At 40.1% G+C, this 17,878-nt stretch overlaps 1 protein-coding gene across 1 annotated transcript in view; it reads left to right on the plus strand.

Moving 5' to 3' along the window:
* The window catches only part of KALRN (kalirin RhoGEF kinase), a 466,558-nt gene that overhangs the window by 265,766 nt on the left and 182,914 nt on the right, over positions 1–17,878 (plus strand). The window contains exons 11-12 of the mRNA XM_058809387.1: positions 4,975–5,166; positions 17,284–17,453. Of these exons, the coding sequence (XP_058665370.1) occupies positions 4,975–5,166; positions 17,284–17,453 (362 nt within the window). The remainder of the gene's footprint in view (positions 1–4,974; positions 5,167–17,283; positions 17,454–17,878) is intronic.

A 17,878-nucleotide genomic window follows, 5' to 3' on the forward strand; every position in this document is an offset into this window, starting at 1 on the left:
ATCACAACTTACATTAGATCATCATATGCACTTAGCCTTTGCCCTTCATAAGGGAGGAGGGATTTTGACAAAGATGGATGCTTTGTTAAACCACAGATTTATTTATCAAAGAAATGTTTCATTGTGGTCACTTATTTTAGCTTTAGAATATCAAGTTACTAAAGATATAATTCTTCACAAAGGCCTGACTGTGAGATCACTTAACCTCAACAAATGCTGGAGCTAATTTTAATGAAGTAGCCTGAGCAAAGAATCTGATAGCAGTAACTGAGCTTTATAATTAAGGATAACAATAGTTTATAAGGCTTGACAAGAACTGCAGAATCAGCTCTGTAATTACAGTTTTGCCACAGTGAATCATGCTGTAGTTTTGTTGGGCAGGAATTCTACTTGCTGTCTATGCACAGAACAGGTACCAGTCCTCCAGAGTTCTATTTTTAGCCCTTTGCCATTTTTCCTCTCCTGTGATCTTGGGGAGATGGTTAGAAGGCTGACCCAGTTCTCCCTGAAGTCAGTAAAATCCTTTTTACTGTTTTCAGTAAGAGATGGATCAGGCTTTGAACTTTGTCTCAAGTTCCCAGCAGGAGTGCTGATACAGACATTTCATCTCTGGTACTGGAGAGTCATGACTCTAAAGAACATAAGGGAGATATCACATCAGAGAAAGCCTAATAAGTCTCCTAAACTTCAGCCTGCAGGCATAATGAGGGATTCACATCACTAGTCTTTAGTCAAGAATATCAGGTCTAAGCTAGTCCTCTTTCACTCTCTAGTTGGCACTTCCTGCCCTCCAGAGATGCCTTCTCTTCCATGCCTTTTTCATGGTAAAACCCAGGTGACAAAGCTCTCTGAATCAGTACAAGGAACCTTTGCCTGGAACTGCCTTGCACAGCCCCAGAAATTGGTCAATGCAGACTAGTGCTACCTCATCCCCCTTATCTCAACATCTGCTTGGGAAGTGAGGTCTGGGGTATGTAGTTTGTGTTTAATGTGATCATGTACCTGATCACCTGCCCTGTTCCACCTCCGTGTTTCTCCTGATGTTTACAACAAACATCTTTCTCTGGCTGGTGGGAATGGCTCACTGCACTTTGGAGAACTTGGAGACAGTTACCATGAAAATCCCTCAAATAAAATAAACAGCTGTAAAAGAGTGTGCAGGGGCAGATTGTTCTGGAAAAAAATTATCCAGATTAAGGACATGAACTTTACCCTCGACTATCACTAGACACAGCTATTTTCAATGTAATCAGCCTTAAAACATGCAGCAATAAACTACTTACATGTGCAGTTCCTAGCAGTAGATAAAAACTACATGGAATAATTTTCTGTAAATGCACATGGGCCAAAACCAAAATGCTGTGCTAAACTGATTGATACCTTAAAAGTGTGAGGAAGTTCACAAAGAGATGATAGATAGATAGATAGATAGATAGATAGATAGATAGATAGATAGATTGATTTTCTTGTGTTTGCAGGTTTCGTGATTGAAATAGGTCATTATGCAAAGATTGGTCTACAAATATTATTAAGAGATATAAGGTGGAAGTTGGTTTTGTGCATGAAATGATGCAGAAGTGTGGAATGCCAGTCAGCAGTTCACCAAGAATTCACGAAGAATTTCAAGGGTTTGCACATGACAGTTCCCTCATGGGTTAAGACAATATTAAGAAAAATTGCCACACAACCCTAAAACTTCAGAAGGCATACAATTTTATAACTCATGGAATTTTTTTTCCTGCCAGATCTCAGGACTGGGAATGTGAGCTAACCTCTTTTGGATGGGGATGGTGGGACAAGGAGGCATTTCACGCTTTTCTTCATTGTAGAACTTGATTCTCTCTTAGATTCTCACCCTGCCTGAGCCAGGGTTATGTCACACTAAAAAAGTAGAAAGTGCTTTAAACAAATAAATATAATAAGGGTCTGTACCCCAAAGAGCTTATTAACAAGAGAGCAAGCTCAGGATGAAAATGTAAGAGCAGGGAAGCAGTGCAGCATTATAGCACCAACCAGAATGAAGTTCTCAGCTTCAACAGCACTTTGGTTCAATGCCTGTGGAGCAATAGATGTACATGAAAATATTTGATATGTGTAACAACATCTGGTATGATTTATGTGCACTTTAAGCAAACAAACAGAAGAGAAGTAGAGCAAGCCCTCAACAAATGAGTAACCTCTGGCTTATTTGGCCTGTGCTGTGTGTACATCTTGACAGCTGACAGGGGAGGACAGTCCTTTCATGAGCACAGAAAGCTCAGGAGTTCAAGGCGAGGGTGGAGAGCTCCCAAATGTGGCTGCTTATCTCAAATGTATCTAAATCTCTTAAATCTGCAACAGTGAGCTGGAAATCTCTCAGCACCAGGCCTTTCTTCTAGAATGGCAGGAATATAACCATTAGTTGTTTCTCCTATCATAAACTGCACCTGTTTTAAAATACGGACACTTACCTGTGACCTCAGTGGACAAAGATAGAAAAAGAGGTGAAGAAAAATGTCTCCATACTCAAAATGCACTGTGTCCAACCCTTTTGTGCGTGACACATTTATGCAAACATGTCCAAAATTAGGTATGCATTCTTCAGGGAAGCATCCCTGTGTGCTGACAGTGCCTGTCACAGCCCAGGGAAGACACTGAGTGGCTCCTTCCACACCCCATTAGCTTCCCTGCAGAAAATCCCCTTTGCCTTTGGAGAACCTTGTGCAGTGCAAAGGGGCTGCTAAATCTTTTTTTGTCTGTGCAGTGAGACCAGAGCCTCTGTTGGGGCCAGTCTGCATTCTTTCTCCCCCAAAGTCTAGGGTCCAGCCTACACACTTTTCACCAGTGTGTTTACATCTGGTCATTGTATCTGTGAACTCATCTCATCTACACGTAATTCAACATAGCACGCATTGGAGTCAGTAAAACTGTGTGGCTTTCAGAAGAGATGGACCTAAATGTCTCAGGGTCAAATGCAGCAAATGTGTCCATACTGTATTTCAACAAAACTGTTTTGTGTCCCAAATCTATGCCACAAGGAGAGAGGGAAGGCACTTACAAGTACACAAAATAATACATATAAAAGCAGGAACAGTCTTGTGCTCAGGGAGCTGGACTGGTGTGTGAGTTGTTGTAGTGGTAATGTGTGAAAAACACTGGTGTGGAGTAGACTTTGAAAAAATTGTGCTAGCTTTGGCATCTGCTCCAAATACTATTGGAAGGGGATCATTCAGAAAGGATACTGTTAAGTGCAACTGGACCCTAATTCAGATCACATTAAATGGAACATTTTTTACAAACTCTCAGCTAAAGAGGTTTTCCAAAAAAATGATTATTAAAACATAAAATTTTGCTGCTGTTAACAGCCTAACCATTACAGCAGTAGCCTGAAAGTGAGGGAATAAAAATTTACTATTGGTAGCAAAACTGTCTCAAGTATGTTCTTCACAGTCCAAAAGGAGAAATGCAAATACCAGATATTTATTGTCAGCCCTCAGAAAATGAACAGTGAATGAGATGTTTTCTTTTTGCTTTTTTATAACTGGAAATATTTTCCTCCATTAAACACTCAGAGGTCAGTGCTCCATCTCTGTACTGAACATTTTCTCAAACAACAACTGTTGACTGCAGCAGGACATTATCTAAGTAGGAACAACATGGCTTGATCCATGGCTTTTATTTTTGACAGTGTTTGTGTAATGCTCAGAAATACCTGTGTGTCCATAGTGTTAGAGGTATTTTGTGTGTATGCATCAGTTAATGCATTTTTGAGCTGAGGAGGATTTTGACAAGGAAGGTGCTCCAATTCTACCATTGAAGCAGAGGTTAAAATTCCCAGTGAGAGCAGTCTCAAGCTGATGCCAAGCAGTTCCAAAAATCTAGCCCAGTAATGGAAACACCCTGAAGCTGATATCTTTGTCTCTCCTTATTTTTGTTAAGTGTTGAATACCAAAGAGCTATTGGCCTCATCTTGAGTGAAGAAAGCTTTTATATGACAGCAGGGGCTGGCTCTGTTTAGTTTGCCTAACCTGACTAAGGCATAGCTCCATGGTTCTGGAGAAGATGGCTGCACTCACTTTCCATTTCTCCTGTTATTCATGAGACTCTCTGCTGTATTAGTTGAGTGGTGTTTTCCAGAGATGTGAAAAAAGGAGAGAAAGGATGGGCAGGTAGCTTGAAACCTGAGGCAAGTTGGGTGGATTTCCTCTTTCTTACTTGGCATGTCTTGGGTACATTAATTTGCTCCTGGGTTCTTCTGTTCCCTCTCTGTGAAGTAGGAGTCCTACACCTTATATCATAAAGGCTGTGGCTGTGGGGTAAATGTATTCAGGATAGTGCAGTGTTCAAATTCCTGGGTAATGCAGGGCAGGTACGTGCCCTGGGCAAACTGGAACTGAGCATTACACACTGGCAGCTGCAAGCAAATCACATGGACTCAGTCCATCTGGAAATGGGATGCAGAACAGTAGACAAGAGGAAAAAAACGTAGAAGGAGCTTGAAGACGTGGTCTATCTCACAAAAACCAGTGAAAGGCAAATATTTCTCGGGGCTGAGACATCTCTGGCTACCATGATTACACACTGTAATGTGAGAGCTGTTGGGAGGCCAGTGCAGTGAGCTGGTGGCTGAGGGTCATGTGAGGCACTGCAGCCTTCTGAGCTGGTGAGTCCCACTTGCTTCGTGCCATTATCTTTGAGAAATTGCAGGGAACTTGGAAATAAACAAATGGGAAGTCCTATTGCTGTGCCTGGCAGGATTGGGTTGAGGTGGTGTGTTTCAAATAAGAAATAATTTTATGTGTACTCAGGCATTAGTCTGTGTGGCTTTATATGTTCTCCTTTCATAGATGGCAATGCCACTAAGAAATATTGTGATTGTTTTAAAACTCTGGTAATCACTTGCTTTCATGTCTTAAGGATAAACAGCCTCTTTCAGGGGTTTACTTGCCCTAGTTGTATTACTCACACTGTGTTTCTTGCTTTGTTTGCTGGTAGAATACATACACCAATGCAGACAAGCTCTTGGAGGCTGCAGAGCAGTTGGCTCAGACTGGGGAATGTGACCCTGAAGAGATCTATAAAGCAGCCCGGCATCTGGAAGTTCGGATTCAGGACTTTGTCCGGAGGGTGGAACAGAGGAAACTTCTCTTGGACATGTCAGTCTCCTTCCATACCCACACCAAAGAGGTAAGAGGTGCACGAGGGAATTTTGCTGGGTATTGTAGAGTGCTGCAAGAGGCTGTCTCTGGAAACTCAGATAACAGAGAAAAGGCATTTTCACCACACTGGGCTGATATTATCCAGTTCATTTCATGCATATGAGTAACTGTTGTAAAGAGGAAATAAAATGTGAATGAAATGTATGAATGTTACAGGTACACTAAAATATAGCAACACCATCTCCAGTGGTGCTTAATCACAACTAGAATGTACTGTTAGAAAACAAGAATTCTCTTGTAAGAACACTTTAAGTACAAACATGCCAGCAGCATGATCCTCTGAGGATTCCATTTAAATGTACTGTTAATTAATGTATCCAATATCTTTATGTGTTACTAGAAATCTTACATTGTTTAATGAGGCAGACTTGACTTTTCAAGACAACTGTTAAAGGAAAAACAGCCACATACTGATACAGTGAATCAGTGAGGACCTGAATAAATGCTGTTTAGTGTAATTGAAAAATATCCAGAGATAAGCTGACTTGCCAGAGGAGATACAGTGGACAGGACATCAAATGGGAGGCCACTGGGGATGTAATTAAAGCATACTTCACATTTTCTGCAGTCCAAAGGCCATTCAGTGGTGAGTGACTTTTAAAGATAGGGTTTCTGCTGAGAGAGATGGAATTAGTCAGGATGGTTGTTTTCATGCTCTGCAGCATCTGTTTGTGAAAGCACACTTGATCAGGAAGATACTCTGAGAAGCTGAAAGTTTTGCCTCTGCTTGTTGATTTACATGTTACAAACAAGTTGTATATATCAAGCTTCAGGATGTTGGGGAGCCCCTGAAGAAGAAGGTACATGAATACATTTATTTATATGTGTATGGAAGATGGAGTTTACAGCATGTACATTATAGTGTTGGTACATGAAGGTTTTTCTTTTACATCCTGCTTCTGCAATATACTAAAATATAGTTAACTCTCCGTTTGTGGATAATGCTGTTCTTCCCAGAGTTGCTCAAACACTTATAGCTATGCTGGTTTGCCACTGGGGAAACTTAATTGGTTATTTCCTCTGTAAAAATTATTTCATAACAGTTTCCTGCTGTGGTTAACCTTGATTCACCCATGCAGGTGATGATTAGTAAAAAAAAGTTAGTGGTATTATGTAGCCTAATTTGGTTTTGAGAAATAAAGCCTCCCTGTATGAAGGAATTGGGATTGCAGTGCATTATACTCCTGTTCTTCAACAAGAAGGGAGTTTGCCTGCTCTACAGACCTGGTTTTAATGAGCTATGTTTTGGTGAATAAAAATGCAGATGTATTAAAAATTAACATTTTTAAAAGATTATTTTTAAAAACAGTTTTCTATGCTAGCATCTATGCTGCTCTCGAGATGTTAAGAGTAAATGCTAAGTATTTGCCTCATTAATGTTTTCCTGTGAGACAGATTGGTTCTGTGATGTGTTTTTGGAAAGTTCAGCAATTAATTCATGTCATTTTTAAGGAGATGAAGCAGAGTGGACAGATTCTGGGTGCCTCTCTCCTATAAAAGTCCCTTCCAACCCAAACTACTCTATGATTCATGTATTAATCTATTAAGACACAACTGGTGAAAGGGTAAATTAGTAGAAAGAATTGGTCTTACTGACACTGTTTCTTTTTTTGGAAATATTCTAAAGATTTTCCTGCTATGAACATGTTTCTTCTGACAGTCTTCCCAGCACAAGTTGTGTGAATTGTGAATTTCTGATGTGGTAATTCCCAGGTGTGGATGAGTTCATTGACTGTGAACTTCCCACTTCTTCACCTGTACTCTGCCCACCCCTTCATCTCCACATGCATCTGCTCAGATTCTCACCACCGGAGAAACTTTTAACTGCTCCTACCTTTTTTCTCCTGTCAAACAAATGTTTCCTTTTGTACTCAGTCTTCCTGTACTTTCTTCAGGACAATAGGTGGTGTTGAATTAGGGAGTCATTTAAATGTAGGTATCCCTATGGGTAATGTAAGTTCAGAGTGGCTTTTTTATACTACAGTAGACTTGAATCACTGCTTATTTCATGTGAAAGCATTAAAGAGGGTCCCTTCTGCTAAACACTAACTCATACAGTTGAAGGAATATCAAAACCACAGTCAATTAAGCATAAAAATAATTTTGATGGGTTTTTTAATTGACCTTATTTAACAATGTATACAATACGCTGAAATGCGGACTTTTTGGTGTGTAATAACACTTTAGAGGCATAAATTGGAAGCAGTGCTTTAAGTGATTTTTCACTCTTGAATAATGTTGGTGTCCTATTGCCATGCCTGTAAACAAGATTTCGTGTGTCCCACTGTCCTGTAGCATTCTTTATGCTTTTCTAGTTTGTAGTCAATATTTTTGTACCCTTTTGGACCAAGGCATTTCTGATGGTGTGAGCAGAAACCTGGTACTGTGGGAATTAAATCCAATTATCTGTATGGCAGGGTAAAGTTATAAATTGTTATCACTGGCATAAATGCATTCAACAGACTCGTACCTGAATAATTTCTCTCAGGACTAAGTATAATTGAATTTAGGTTCTTTCTTCAAATCTGAATCAATTATTGTCAGGATTGTCGGATCTTGCACTTTTATCACAAATCTCATGATAGTTGATGTTTTTCTGTGAACTTTTGGCTTCAGGATCAAATTATGATAGAGGATTGTTGGCTGGCATTTGATTTTGTTTAAAAGAGAATATTTTTTGAGCTTCCTGGAGAAGAAGTTGCAGATGTCATAAAATCACACCCTGAAGATTCAAACCCTCAAGGACAAAAGAAAACATCTTTCAATTCATTGTCTGAATCTTAATATTTTAGTGTCTCAGTTTTATACTTAAGGTTCTGCAGTGTACTTTACATTTCCAAGTATTAAAATGTAGACAGGAAAGAGCACTGTGACCGCTTCTATGTCATTAAAAATTTTTAAGTCCTCTTGCATAGCTAAGGTTGTGTTACTTGTGTTACTACGTAAGTTAGGTTGTGTTGCTTGTATTGGCTGGGGATGCAGTTGCTAACTGAAGAATGAGAAGAAACTTCACTGAATTTAGATCCATTTATAGTATATGGGCCTTAACTAAAATATGAAACAGTTCTGTACTTGTTTCATAGTTCTTTGGGGCATGAAAAGCATGTCTTACCACCTCTAGGTTTCTCATTTCTCAATGGGCTCCAGATTACCAGTTCTGTGTTGAGTCCAGCATGAAAAAAACAGAGAGGCAGAGAATTGTGTGTTCAGATCATGTGCCCTGTGCTTTGTTGTTGTTTAGTGAATCAGAAGAGCAGGAGGACGAGGTGCTCAAGGCAGGCATTCCATGTGGAACCTGCCATGCCTACCCGGCCCACAGAATGGGCTCAGAAAACATTTAATGTTGAGAAAAAGGAACTGCCAGATTCCTAACAGGTTACTATGAACACGTGCAAACTGGAACTTGGCAGAGGTCTTCTGAGTGACCAAATTTGGGAAAATGTTCATATGAATGACGTAATGTGTATTCTTGACATCAAGGCTGAGCCCTGCAAAATTTCAAACCCTTGCTTCAAAGCATGGAGGGTCTGGAGCATCTCATTTGAATAGAAATAAAACTAACACAGGCAAAGTACCTTTTCTATCCCTTTCTCTCATTCTGGCCCTTTCACCTCAAAATTCATCAAGTTCAGCCTTAGGCAGACACCTGGTATGGAAAGTTTCACTCTGAAAGTCTTGTCTGATAAGGCCATGAGAAAGTGAGAGCTAAGTCCTGAACCATTAAGTGTCAGACAGCTTCCTGCATTATAACCTGCATTATTTGTGGTCAGTAGGTCACCTTGGTCACCCCACAGACATCAGTGGGTAATGGAGTGGGGCTGCCCTGTCAGTCAGAAATGGTAACAGTGTTTTATTGCAGGCACTGCTAACTTAATTTTGCTTGATAACTAAGACCTGTGAAATTAAATTTTCTCTGCTTGAGTTGAATATTGTGATTAGGAGATTATTTCAGTGTAGATCACTAATTCTGACAGGGCTTGTTCTTCACTTTGAGGCAGAGCTGCTGGGACACAGGGAGCAGAAAGCTCAGGAGACTGAGGTCAGCTGCTATTGAGTCCCATCAGAAGAGCTGACAGAATGTATCTAAGTTAATCATGGAGCAAACATGACAGTGGTTCTGGGATATATCCTGTAATCCTGTCACTCACTGTGCATTGACACAGGAATCAAAGTTAATGTTACTGAACTTAAAAATTTGTTGTTTGACTTTTACTGCTAATATTGACTTTCCAGAGCAATCGCCCACTGGATAATAAAGATTTGTGATGCAGGGGATATTCAGTTTAGCAACTCCACTTGCTGGCAACTTCTGGAAGTTCTGAAAAGGTCTTGTTCTCTGAACATGTGTTTGTCTTACACACAGCTCCTGTCCTGGACAGCGCTTTTGTTCCTTTTTTCATATTATATCCAGATTAAAAAAAAAAAAAAAAAATCATAAAACATTAAAATGACCCGAACTGGTTCACTGTACATAAAATATTCACTGAGTGAATATTCACATATTCACACTGATTCACATATTCACACCAATTCACAATTCACACTCCAGAATTTTCAGTGTTAGAATGAAGCACTATGTGTTTTGTTCAAAAGCTAGAAATTTTGTCCTTCACTATGATTATATTAACAACTGAAACAGATGCACTACAGTATGCAAAATCCAACTTTGAAAATACCTGCCCCTCTTCTCACAGCAGGGCTGTGAAACATCAAACTTTAGACTTATGCCTCCTATTAGTATGACCATGGTTTTTGTTGGGAGCTGAATCTGTGTGCTGGTGGTGCTAAATGGAAGGTTAGACTTAGTCATCTTAAAGGTCTTTTTCAACTTTAATGATTTTGTGGTTCTATTATTCTAATAGAATAATTGTGTTTGCTTGGTATTTTTAAGAACTACTCAGTTCCTAAATATTCTCCTACTCCCATCAGAGGTGAATTTGCAGGCAGAAATTAGAGAATGTGGTAGAAGTGACCTGGCAGAGGTGCCCATGCAGTAATGTGCGTGCTGTCCCTTGTCTGTGTGGAGTTTCCTTGGAGAAGGCAGATCACCAATTATCATTTTGATAATTGTAGCTGTAGAGAGGGCTCTTCTGGTATAAAATGTGTTATTTCTGTGTGAGCTATATCAAAGTACACTCTGGGTTATCAGCAATCAGTTATCATGAAGCAGAAAATAAAAGCCAATCGCCCTCCAGCTCCAGAATTTAGGCTGTGGCCTGGACCAAGATGCCAGCATTCACCAGTCATTACCTTTGGTGGTGGTTTTTGCAGAGCTGAATCTTGTCTGTAAAGCTACCAAAGATCTGGGACTGAGGAACCAGGACAGCTGGGGTGGTACAGGGTGCCCTTCTTTCCTGTCCATTTGTTGCCCAGAAGCAAGTTCTTTTCATGAAGGATTAAGTAGCTGGGAAAGAAAAGGGCTGTGGTATTCTGGCAGCACATCCCGCTCTTGAGCAGGGGAGTTTGAAGCACAGCCAGGCCACTACTGAATAAAATTCTGCCATCTGTGGTGGCAAAAGATTGGTAAAAGAGACAGAATCAAAGTAATGAGAATCAAATGCTTGCAAATGCAGCCACATAAACCAAATGGAGATAGAATCAAAGTAATGACAATCAAATGCTTGTAAATGCAGCCACATAAACCAAATGTCAGGAAGTCAAACCTGTGCAGGGAAGAGAGGTTCTTTCCATCCTTCCACTATGTGCTAGCCAAAGGATTCCTGTAGACTTCATTTAAGTTCATACCTTGTTATTCACATTTTTCAGGCCATTCACCAGCATTGTTACAGACCAATGGCTCCACTCAAATATTTTTCTTGGCTTTTGAGGCCCTTGCATGTGTTTTGAATGTTGTGGAAATGTGAGCCTGTGTGCCTCACTCTCCAGATAAGTGGTTTGTGCTAAAAGGAAGTTTTATGAGCATCTTTAAATAAGATGTGCCAACTTTCATAAAGCATTCTTTTATTAGACACATTTCTGCTCATTCTGATTTCCTGAAGCTGAGGAAGATAAGCTTCTCCCAGTTCCAGTGTGTGGGCTTCAGTGCTGTGTACAAGGGCAACAGAGTGGGCAGCCAGCAATAATCTGTGTACCGAGTAAATCTTCATCAAAGCCACACAGGTACACTCCTGTAATTCACTCGTCACTCAAAATACACATTCTGTCTTTCACCTGAAGTACATCTGTGCACTGGAGTCTATTTAGCTAGTGGAGTGTCTCTATTTAACAGTGGAGTGGCTCAAGTCAATGGATCCAACCAGACTGACTGGTTAAAAAAAAGTCATGTAGTTTGTTCAGTCCTTAGCAAGATTCAGAATGATTCAGAATGGTCACAAATTATTTATTTCTGTGATTCCCAGGGCATAGTGCACAAAGTTACAGAAAAGGCTCAAAGCAGCAGATCAGGGAAAAACTGCAAGTGACAGATACAGTCAGTCACTGGAAAAAGCACAGAGGGAAGAGGTGCTGCAGTTTCCATTTGAGAAGTGATGTTTAGAACCAATGCACAATAAGGAGAATGTGAGGGTACCTGCATTTATTGTAGTAGATTGCTGCATTTGGAGTGTGGGAAGCTTCCCCTGCACCAAATTGTCCTGTATCACACTGCTGTAAAACTGAGTAAATCTTCCAATGTAGGAAGAACTTTTCTAAGCCAGTGTGATCAAGTGCAGAATTTGATTATTACAGTTACTGAAGTCAATTGCAACAAGATTCCTAATCACACATAACATATTACAATTATACTAGAAGAGGAACATGTTTTTACAATTCATGATGGGGGCAGAAGAAGCACAGAACATGTACATTTTATTCTTCATTTTAAAATCAATTTTCTCTTCTAGATCAAATAGTCCCTGAATTACATTACATGACCTTGGACTGGGGATCTACACACTCCCTGATGTAAGCCTAGCTACCCAAATCGTGTTTGCCTTGAGAGGAGATTATTTTGTGCTATATCAATCTGGTCCATGCAGGACTTGGAAAAAGCATCAGATGTTTAGGCAGTGCAAATCCTTTTGCCATAGGCAAGGTTACTAATTAAAAAGCCTGAGCATACAGAAGCACCAGATGCAGCCCAACCAAGGATAAATGTCAAGAAATTGGCGAGGAAAAGGGAAAAAACAAGAAAGAGGTTCGGGAGAGATCAGTTTTTTCACAGAATGTTCCCTTTCCACTTGTCATTTCTTCCCAACCAGTTTGGTGGTATCTGACAACATTAGGTCTTGCAGCAGGGAGTCTCATGAGTTGTGTCTTACCGTGGAAGTGGTGGCATTTCATACGTAGTGTCTGGTCACATCCAATCCTGTCACCTTTTATTAGGTGTGCTGCCATTATGTGACACTTTGCTGGTGGCATGAGGTCACTTTGCAGCTCATCATTACAGACCTTGTTTTCTGTGTTTCTGTTGACGTTTTCTTGAGAGATTGAATGTGATTTCAGAGAGTGTTGCTGAAATATGCTTCCAATTTACAGCAACGCTCAGTTCTTTTAACTGAAACGGGACTGGATGCATACTAAGTATGAATAAATACCAGTTGATGAAAAGTTTGTGCTGGAAAGTTTTGTTTTCACCACAATGTTGGTGTGGGGACAATTTCCTAAAGGCTGTGCAATCAAGCTGGACAACAGCATTTGAACAGATGCCTTAACACAAGTGCAGGCTGAAGTTCTGCCATAAATTTACCTAACTTGGGATCTGTGTGACTTCCTAGTGCATATCATGACAAAGCTAAATATTATTGCCATAGAATTGGCTTGTAAAAGCCTGGCATAGTATCAGAGGGAAATAGGGTTGATGAGCATCTCTCTCTGGAGCAGTTCTGCATGTGAGGGTTTTGGGGGGGTCTTTTTCTGTGTGCCCTTGGTTTTCTGAACATTGACATTGCAATTCATGGAGTGGCAGCACAGTCCCTGCATGTCACTGAATTCTTGTGCATTCTGCTCTAGTCTCCATTGCTGTGATGAATGTTCCCTTCCTGAATTGTCATGAGCATCCTTTTGGGGCCTGCCCTGCCATACGCGATGCACCTCTGGCATAGTAAAGGGGCAGAACCCTGGGAAGTTGCTTGTTTCCATTAACATCCTTGTTTATAAGACTAGCAAAAATGCTGTACAACAGTAAATCTCCTGGATTGAACCGGTTCTTTGCACTGCTCCCATAACTCAGTGCTTTTAAACTGCTTTTGAGGGGATTATAACTCATCTCTGTCATTTACAAACAGCAGCATATAAGCATTGGATGTTTAATAGTTATTCCAACCATGCAGGCAAGGTTTTATTAGTGATCGCTTTAGGTTTTAGATTTTGTTTAAAGTGGTTCCTTTTTCTAAGTGAAAAGCATTAATTTAAGGTAACAAGCACAGGTGTCCTTCAGACCTCGAGTTAAGTGGTCTTACTAATTGAGCAAAATGAAGGGTATTTCCTCAGATGAAGTAGCTGGGAATAAAGAGCTGTATTGTCTCTTGAATGGAGGGAAACTGCCTGGGCTTCATATCCAAGAAAGACGCAAAAGTTGTTGGCACCATGTATGAGGGGCACCAGATGCTCTCCCAAAAGAAAGGAGGGGTGTCATTCTTCTTTCCCACTGTTCTAGTAATCAGAGGAGAATTAGTTGTCTTGTGCAAAGCCTTGATAAAATAAAGCTTCAATTGGGAAGCCACTCTAAACCTTTAGCATTAATGTCTTAGGGATAGGTATTTACCTGAGACTTCTCATAGCTAACAAGTATGACATTTTCACATGTAGTTTGCATGAGTCAGATTTGAGTCAGATCTCTCATAGACTGAATTCAGGTGCTACCACTAATGCATTGGGTTCTCCATATCCAATTAATCACACCAAAGCATAGATCAGTTGAAGGAAGAACAAAACTTACTTCTGTGATACTTCTGTATTGTTTCCATGGATTCTGTATTTTTTGTTTAGTACCGTTAAAGTAGCATAATGCAGAGGTGATCTCCTTTTCTGGACACATGCATGACTGAAAGTCACCACAGGAGGATGTGGAAATTCTGCCTCTATATTTAGAATATCTGCATATATCTACATACATCCCCTGTATGGGATCAAGTGGTACCTTAGTAATAGTTTGAAGTATGTATAGGAATGGGACAAATACTCACAAATTTTGTTCATGGTAAAAATAAAATAAGTCAATTTCTGCAAATATGAAAATTGTGTTGTGCAATATGTCAGATTTTAATGGGAACAGTTTCTTTGCCTAAGCTATCTAGCTTAGAGTAGGTCACAGCATGGACTGGAAATGCACAAGGTATCCAGTGACTTGGGGCTTTAAGAGTCAGGATTTTTTTAATTGTTCAAATACTTGCATTGGAATGAAACATCAGGCCCTAAGAGGGACTGATTTTCATGAGCAGTGACAATCAGGATGTGATTCCTGTTTTATGATTAACAGCTGTTCTGACTGGTGTTGCAGTGACATGGAATTGGTCTTTTCATTCCTGTGGCATTCACAAGTGGGCATGGTAGCAATTTATTCCATGTGCTATTAATTGTAGCACATAACCTAGGAGGTTTTGGAATCAGATTCCTATTGTGAGTTTTTCCTGAAAGATCTTCCTAATCTTACTAATATTGACTGATTCTTTGTATTAGGGTTTTCCAGGGATTGGTGGAGTCTAAAGGATTAAAGGCCTCTGAGTCAAGGATGACCTAGATTCTGATAGATTTTCTATGCAAATCCTTATAGACAGAGGTCATTAATGGAAACATCTGAAGCTAATATGAGTTAATATATTTGAGTGCTCTCTGAAATTAGTGAGTGTTTTGGTTCCAGGTAAATACAATACAGTTTATGTTTTAAGTATTTTAAAACTGATTTAGAAGCCTACTCAAACAGTGGTGTAAGATTTTAAATGCCCAATGCTCCTTCTAAAAAGTTGGGTTCTGGAGGCACTTTAGAGCACAGGATTTTCCTCTGAAGGTTGGAAACTTTCTCCTCTGCCCTACCAAAATAATTTCAAGAAAATAGCAGATTCCTAACAATGAACAAAATTCCTGATTTCACTTTCATTTTTATAAAGAAAATTTCTTGAGCTTTTTTAAGTTGAAAAAGGAACTAAGAATTACAAGAAATTTAAAAACTACTGGTGGTTTTCCCACCTCAAAACAGAAGGATGATTTATATACATAGCTATTTTTCTGTATTTACAAAGTGCTCTATTACTTGAAGATCTGATAAGCAGAAATAATATTCCTGAACAACCTGGTCCTTCTCTGTTTTGGTCCAGCTGCACTTACTCTTTGAGTGGGTGTAGGGATTGGATCAAAACCAGGAAGATTGTCAATATAATTAACATATAAAGTCACTAATGCATTTTCCTTTATGGTAGCTCCCCAAAGTTCAGCACATGGACCTCAAACCACGACTGAAATGAGCCCTCTATTTGGCTCATTAAATTTGTTTTCATTTCTTCACTTGTTTCTCATGCCTATTCCCTTACATTTGTTTCTTTGATTAATAGTTCCTCTTTATACTGCGCCCTTTTCCTAAGAATGTGAAAATATGTAAATATTCCAAGCAAAGACATTCTGTTTCAGTCTAGTAGTTGGGCAAGCCATTATCATTATAATATTTATGAATAAACAGAGGCATTTACCCAAAATATTCAAGGCTGACTCTGAGAAACCCACAAGCAAGGCATATGTTGTAATGCTTGTTTTTGTAAGTCTCTCAAGCAAGGACTCAGTAGCAGAGGTGGGGACAGAGCAAAAGGCACTGGGCTCTCCCTTTTCTGGTATCATGAGTGTGCTGGGACAGCTTCTAGTTTTGATAATTTTGATTCGGGCCAGGGCAATATCCTTGAAGTCTGTACCCTGTGTATAGTGTAACACGTAGTGCTTGGCCTTAGGTGTGGGTCCTGGCTGTGAGAAGCTTTGGCAGCTGGAGCTTTAGACATCCCCATCCTCCTCTCATTTTAATGTGGATGTGCAGAATTCACAGTCTCAGAGGAAATGCTGCACGATGGGGATCCAGCACGACTCGTTTTGAACATAAACATTTTCACCAGTTCTTTGCCACCCACACGCAATGTCCTCCTCTCTTCATGTTCACCCCGAGGTCCCTGTGGGACCAAGCTCTGCAGTCCCTGGGACAGCGGGAGGAGCCGGGGCTGGCACCGCATCCTTTGGCATTTCCCACTCTGGGACTTCGCTGCCACCTCCAGCACACACCAGCAAAATGTGGGTTAATGGGGCAGGCGTGGCACAGCAAAGTCTCTGGTGGAGTCATTAGGGTGTGCTGGCAGGCTGCCAGCTCGGTTGGTGCAATTTTACACTCACTTTTCAGCACAAGCTTAAAGGGGAATCCTCTGTTCGCTTTAAGCCTTTACAGCCCGTGAGAGGCTGCTGGGGCATTCCTGCCCCTGTCCAGACCTCTGATGAACAGCTGGCTGGAAATTCTCATCTAAGCACTGGCGATGATTTGTTGCTGCGATTGTGGCTTTAAAACTGGTAGTCAGAACTGTTCAAAATTAGTGGATGTTCATGGGGTCTATTAGTGATATTGCTGTCTCCTATGTTTGGATTTTCCCAGAGTTAAAATGCAGAGTCTGAGTGCGTTTTGAGGAGGGGGTTTAAGTACTGGAAAAAAAAAAAAAAAGAAACCCCAAAACCTCAACCCCTGGGAAGCCATAGCTGAGCAGGCACAGTTAGACTTCAGTCAGTACCATACACACATACCAAAGATTGTAGGTCTGTCCTGCAACAGGCTTCAGCTGCATGTGAAATTAATAGCAGCTGATAGTGCTTAGCTCCTGAAAGGGTTACACAGATGTAGGAGATTTTAATTTGTTGCTAGTATAAAGAATTAATCCAAATAAAATAAGTAGTTATTGCTGTATAATAAACAGAAATTTAATTTTTTTTTAAAACTTATTTTTATCTTATTTTCTTGCTTTAAATTGAATCAATAACAATTGTGTCTTTTTGGGTTTACAAATTTTAGGTCAGTTTTCCTGTGAAACATACAGCTTGAGCTGATGCCTATTGATCTGGAATTAGAGAGCAAAAGGGTTAAATCTCAATCCCTCTCTGATTTATATTTCCCTCCCCTTCTTCCCAGCTGTGGACATGGATGGAAGATCTGCAGAAGGAGCTCTTAGAGGATGTCTGTGCTGACTCTGTGGATGCGGTACAGGAGCTTATCAAGCAGTTTCAGCAGCAGCAAACAGCCACCCTGGATGCTACCCTCAATGTTATTAAAGAAGGGGAAGATCTAATCCAGCAGCTCAGGTAAGCATCCACCTGGGGCACAGGTGTTGAGAAATCTGATGCATGCTGTGCTTTAGGGGTGCCTAAATAGGGAACTGTAAGCTAGGATCAATTGGGAGAGTTTGTAATTCTTTTCTTATTAATAATTCTTCAGATCCTTCGAGGGTTTTATTGAAATTACAGGGAGTGATTTGTGTGGACTGATTAGAGTAGTCTGTGGATCAGCATTGGTTTCCTGTTTGACTGAGAGATTATTTATAGGCACTGGGAATGAATGAAACCAAATGTGTTTGAAGTGAATATTTTTAGTTGATATTTATAGAAGATTGTTAAATGGTTGTGAGCTGAGGCCTCGTGATTTATATGGTTATTCCCAACGTAGGGTAAGTGTATTCCTCTTAATAAAATACACACGTGTCTAACAGTCTTCACTGTTTCACTTTGCA

Source organism: Ammospiza caudacuta, chromosome 8 (genome assembly GCF_027887145.1).
Source record: "Ammospiza caudacuta isolate bAmmCau1 chromosome 8, bAmmCau1.pri, whole genome shotgun sequence".
NCBI lineage: Eukaryota > Metazoa > Chordata > Aves > Passeriformes > Passerellidae > Ammospiza > Ammospiza caudacuta.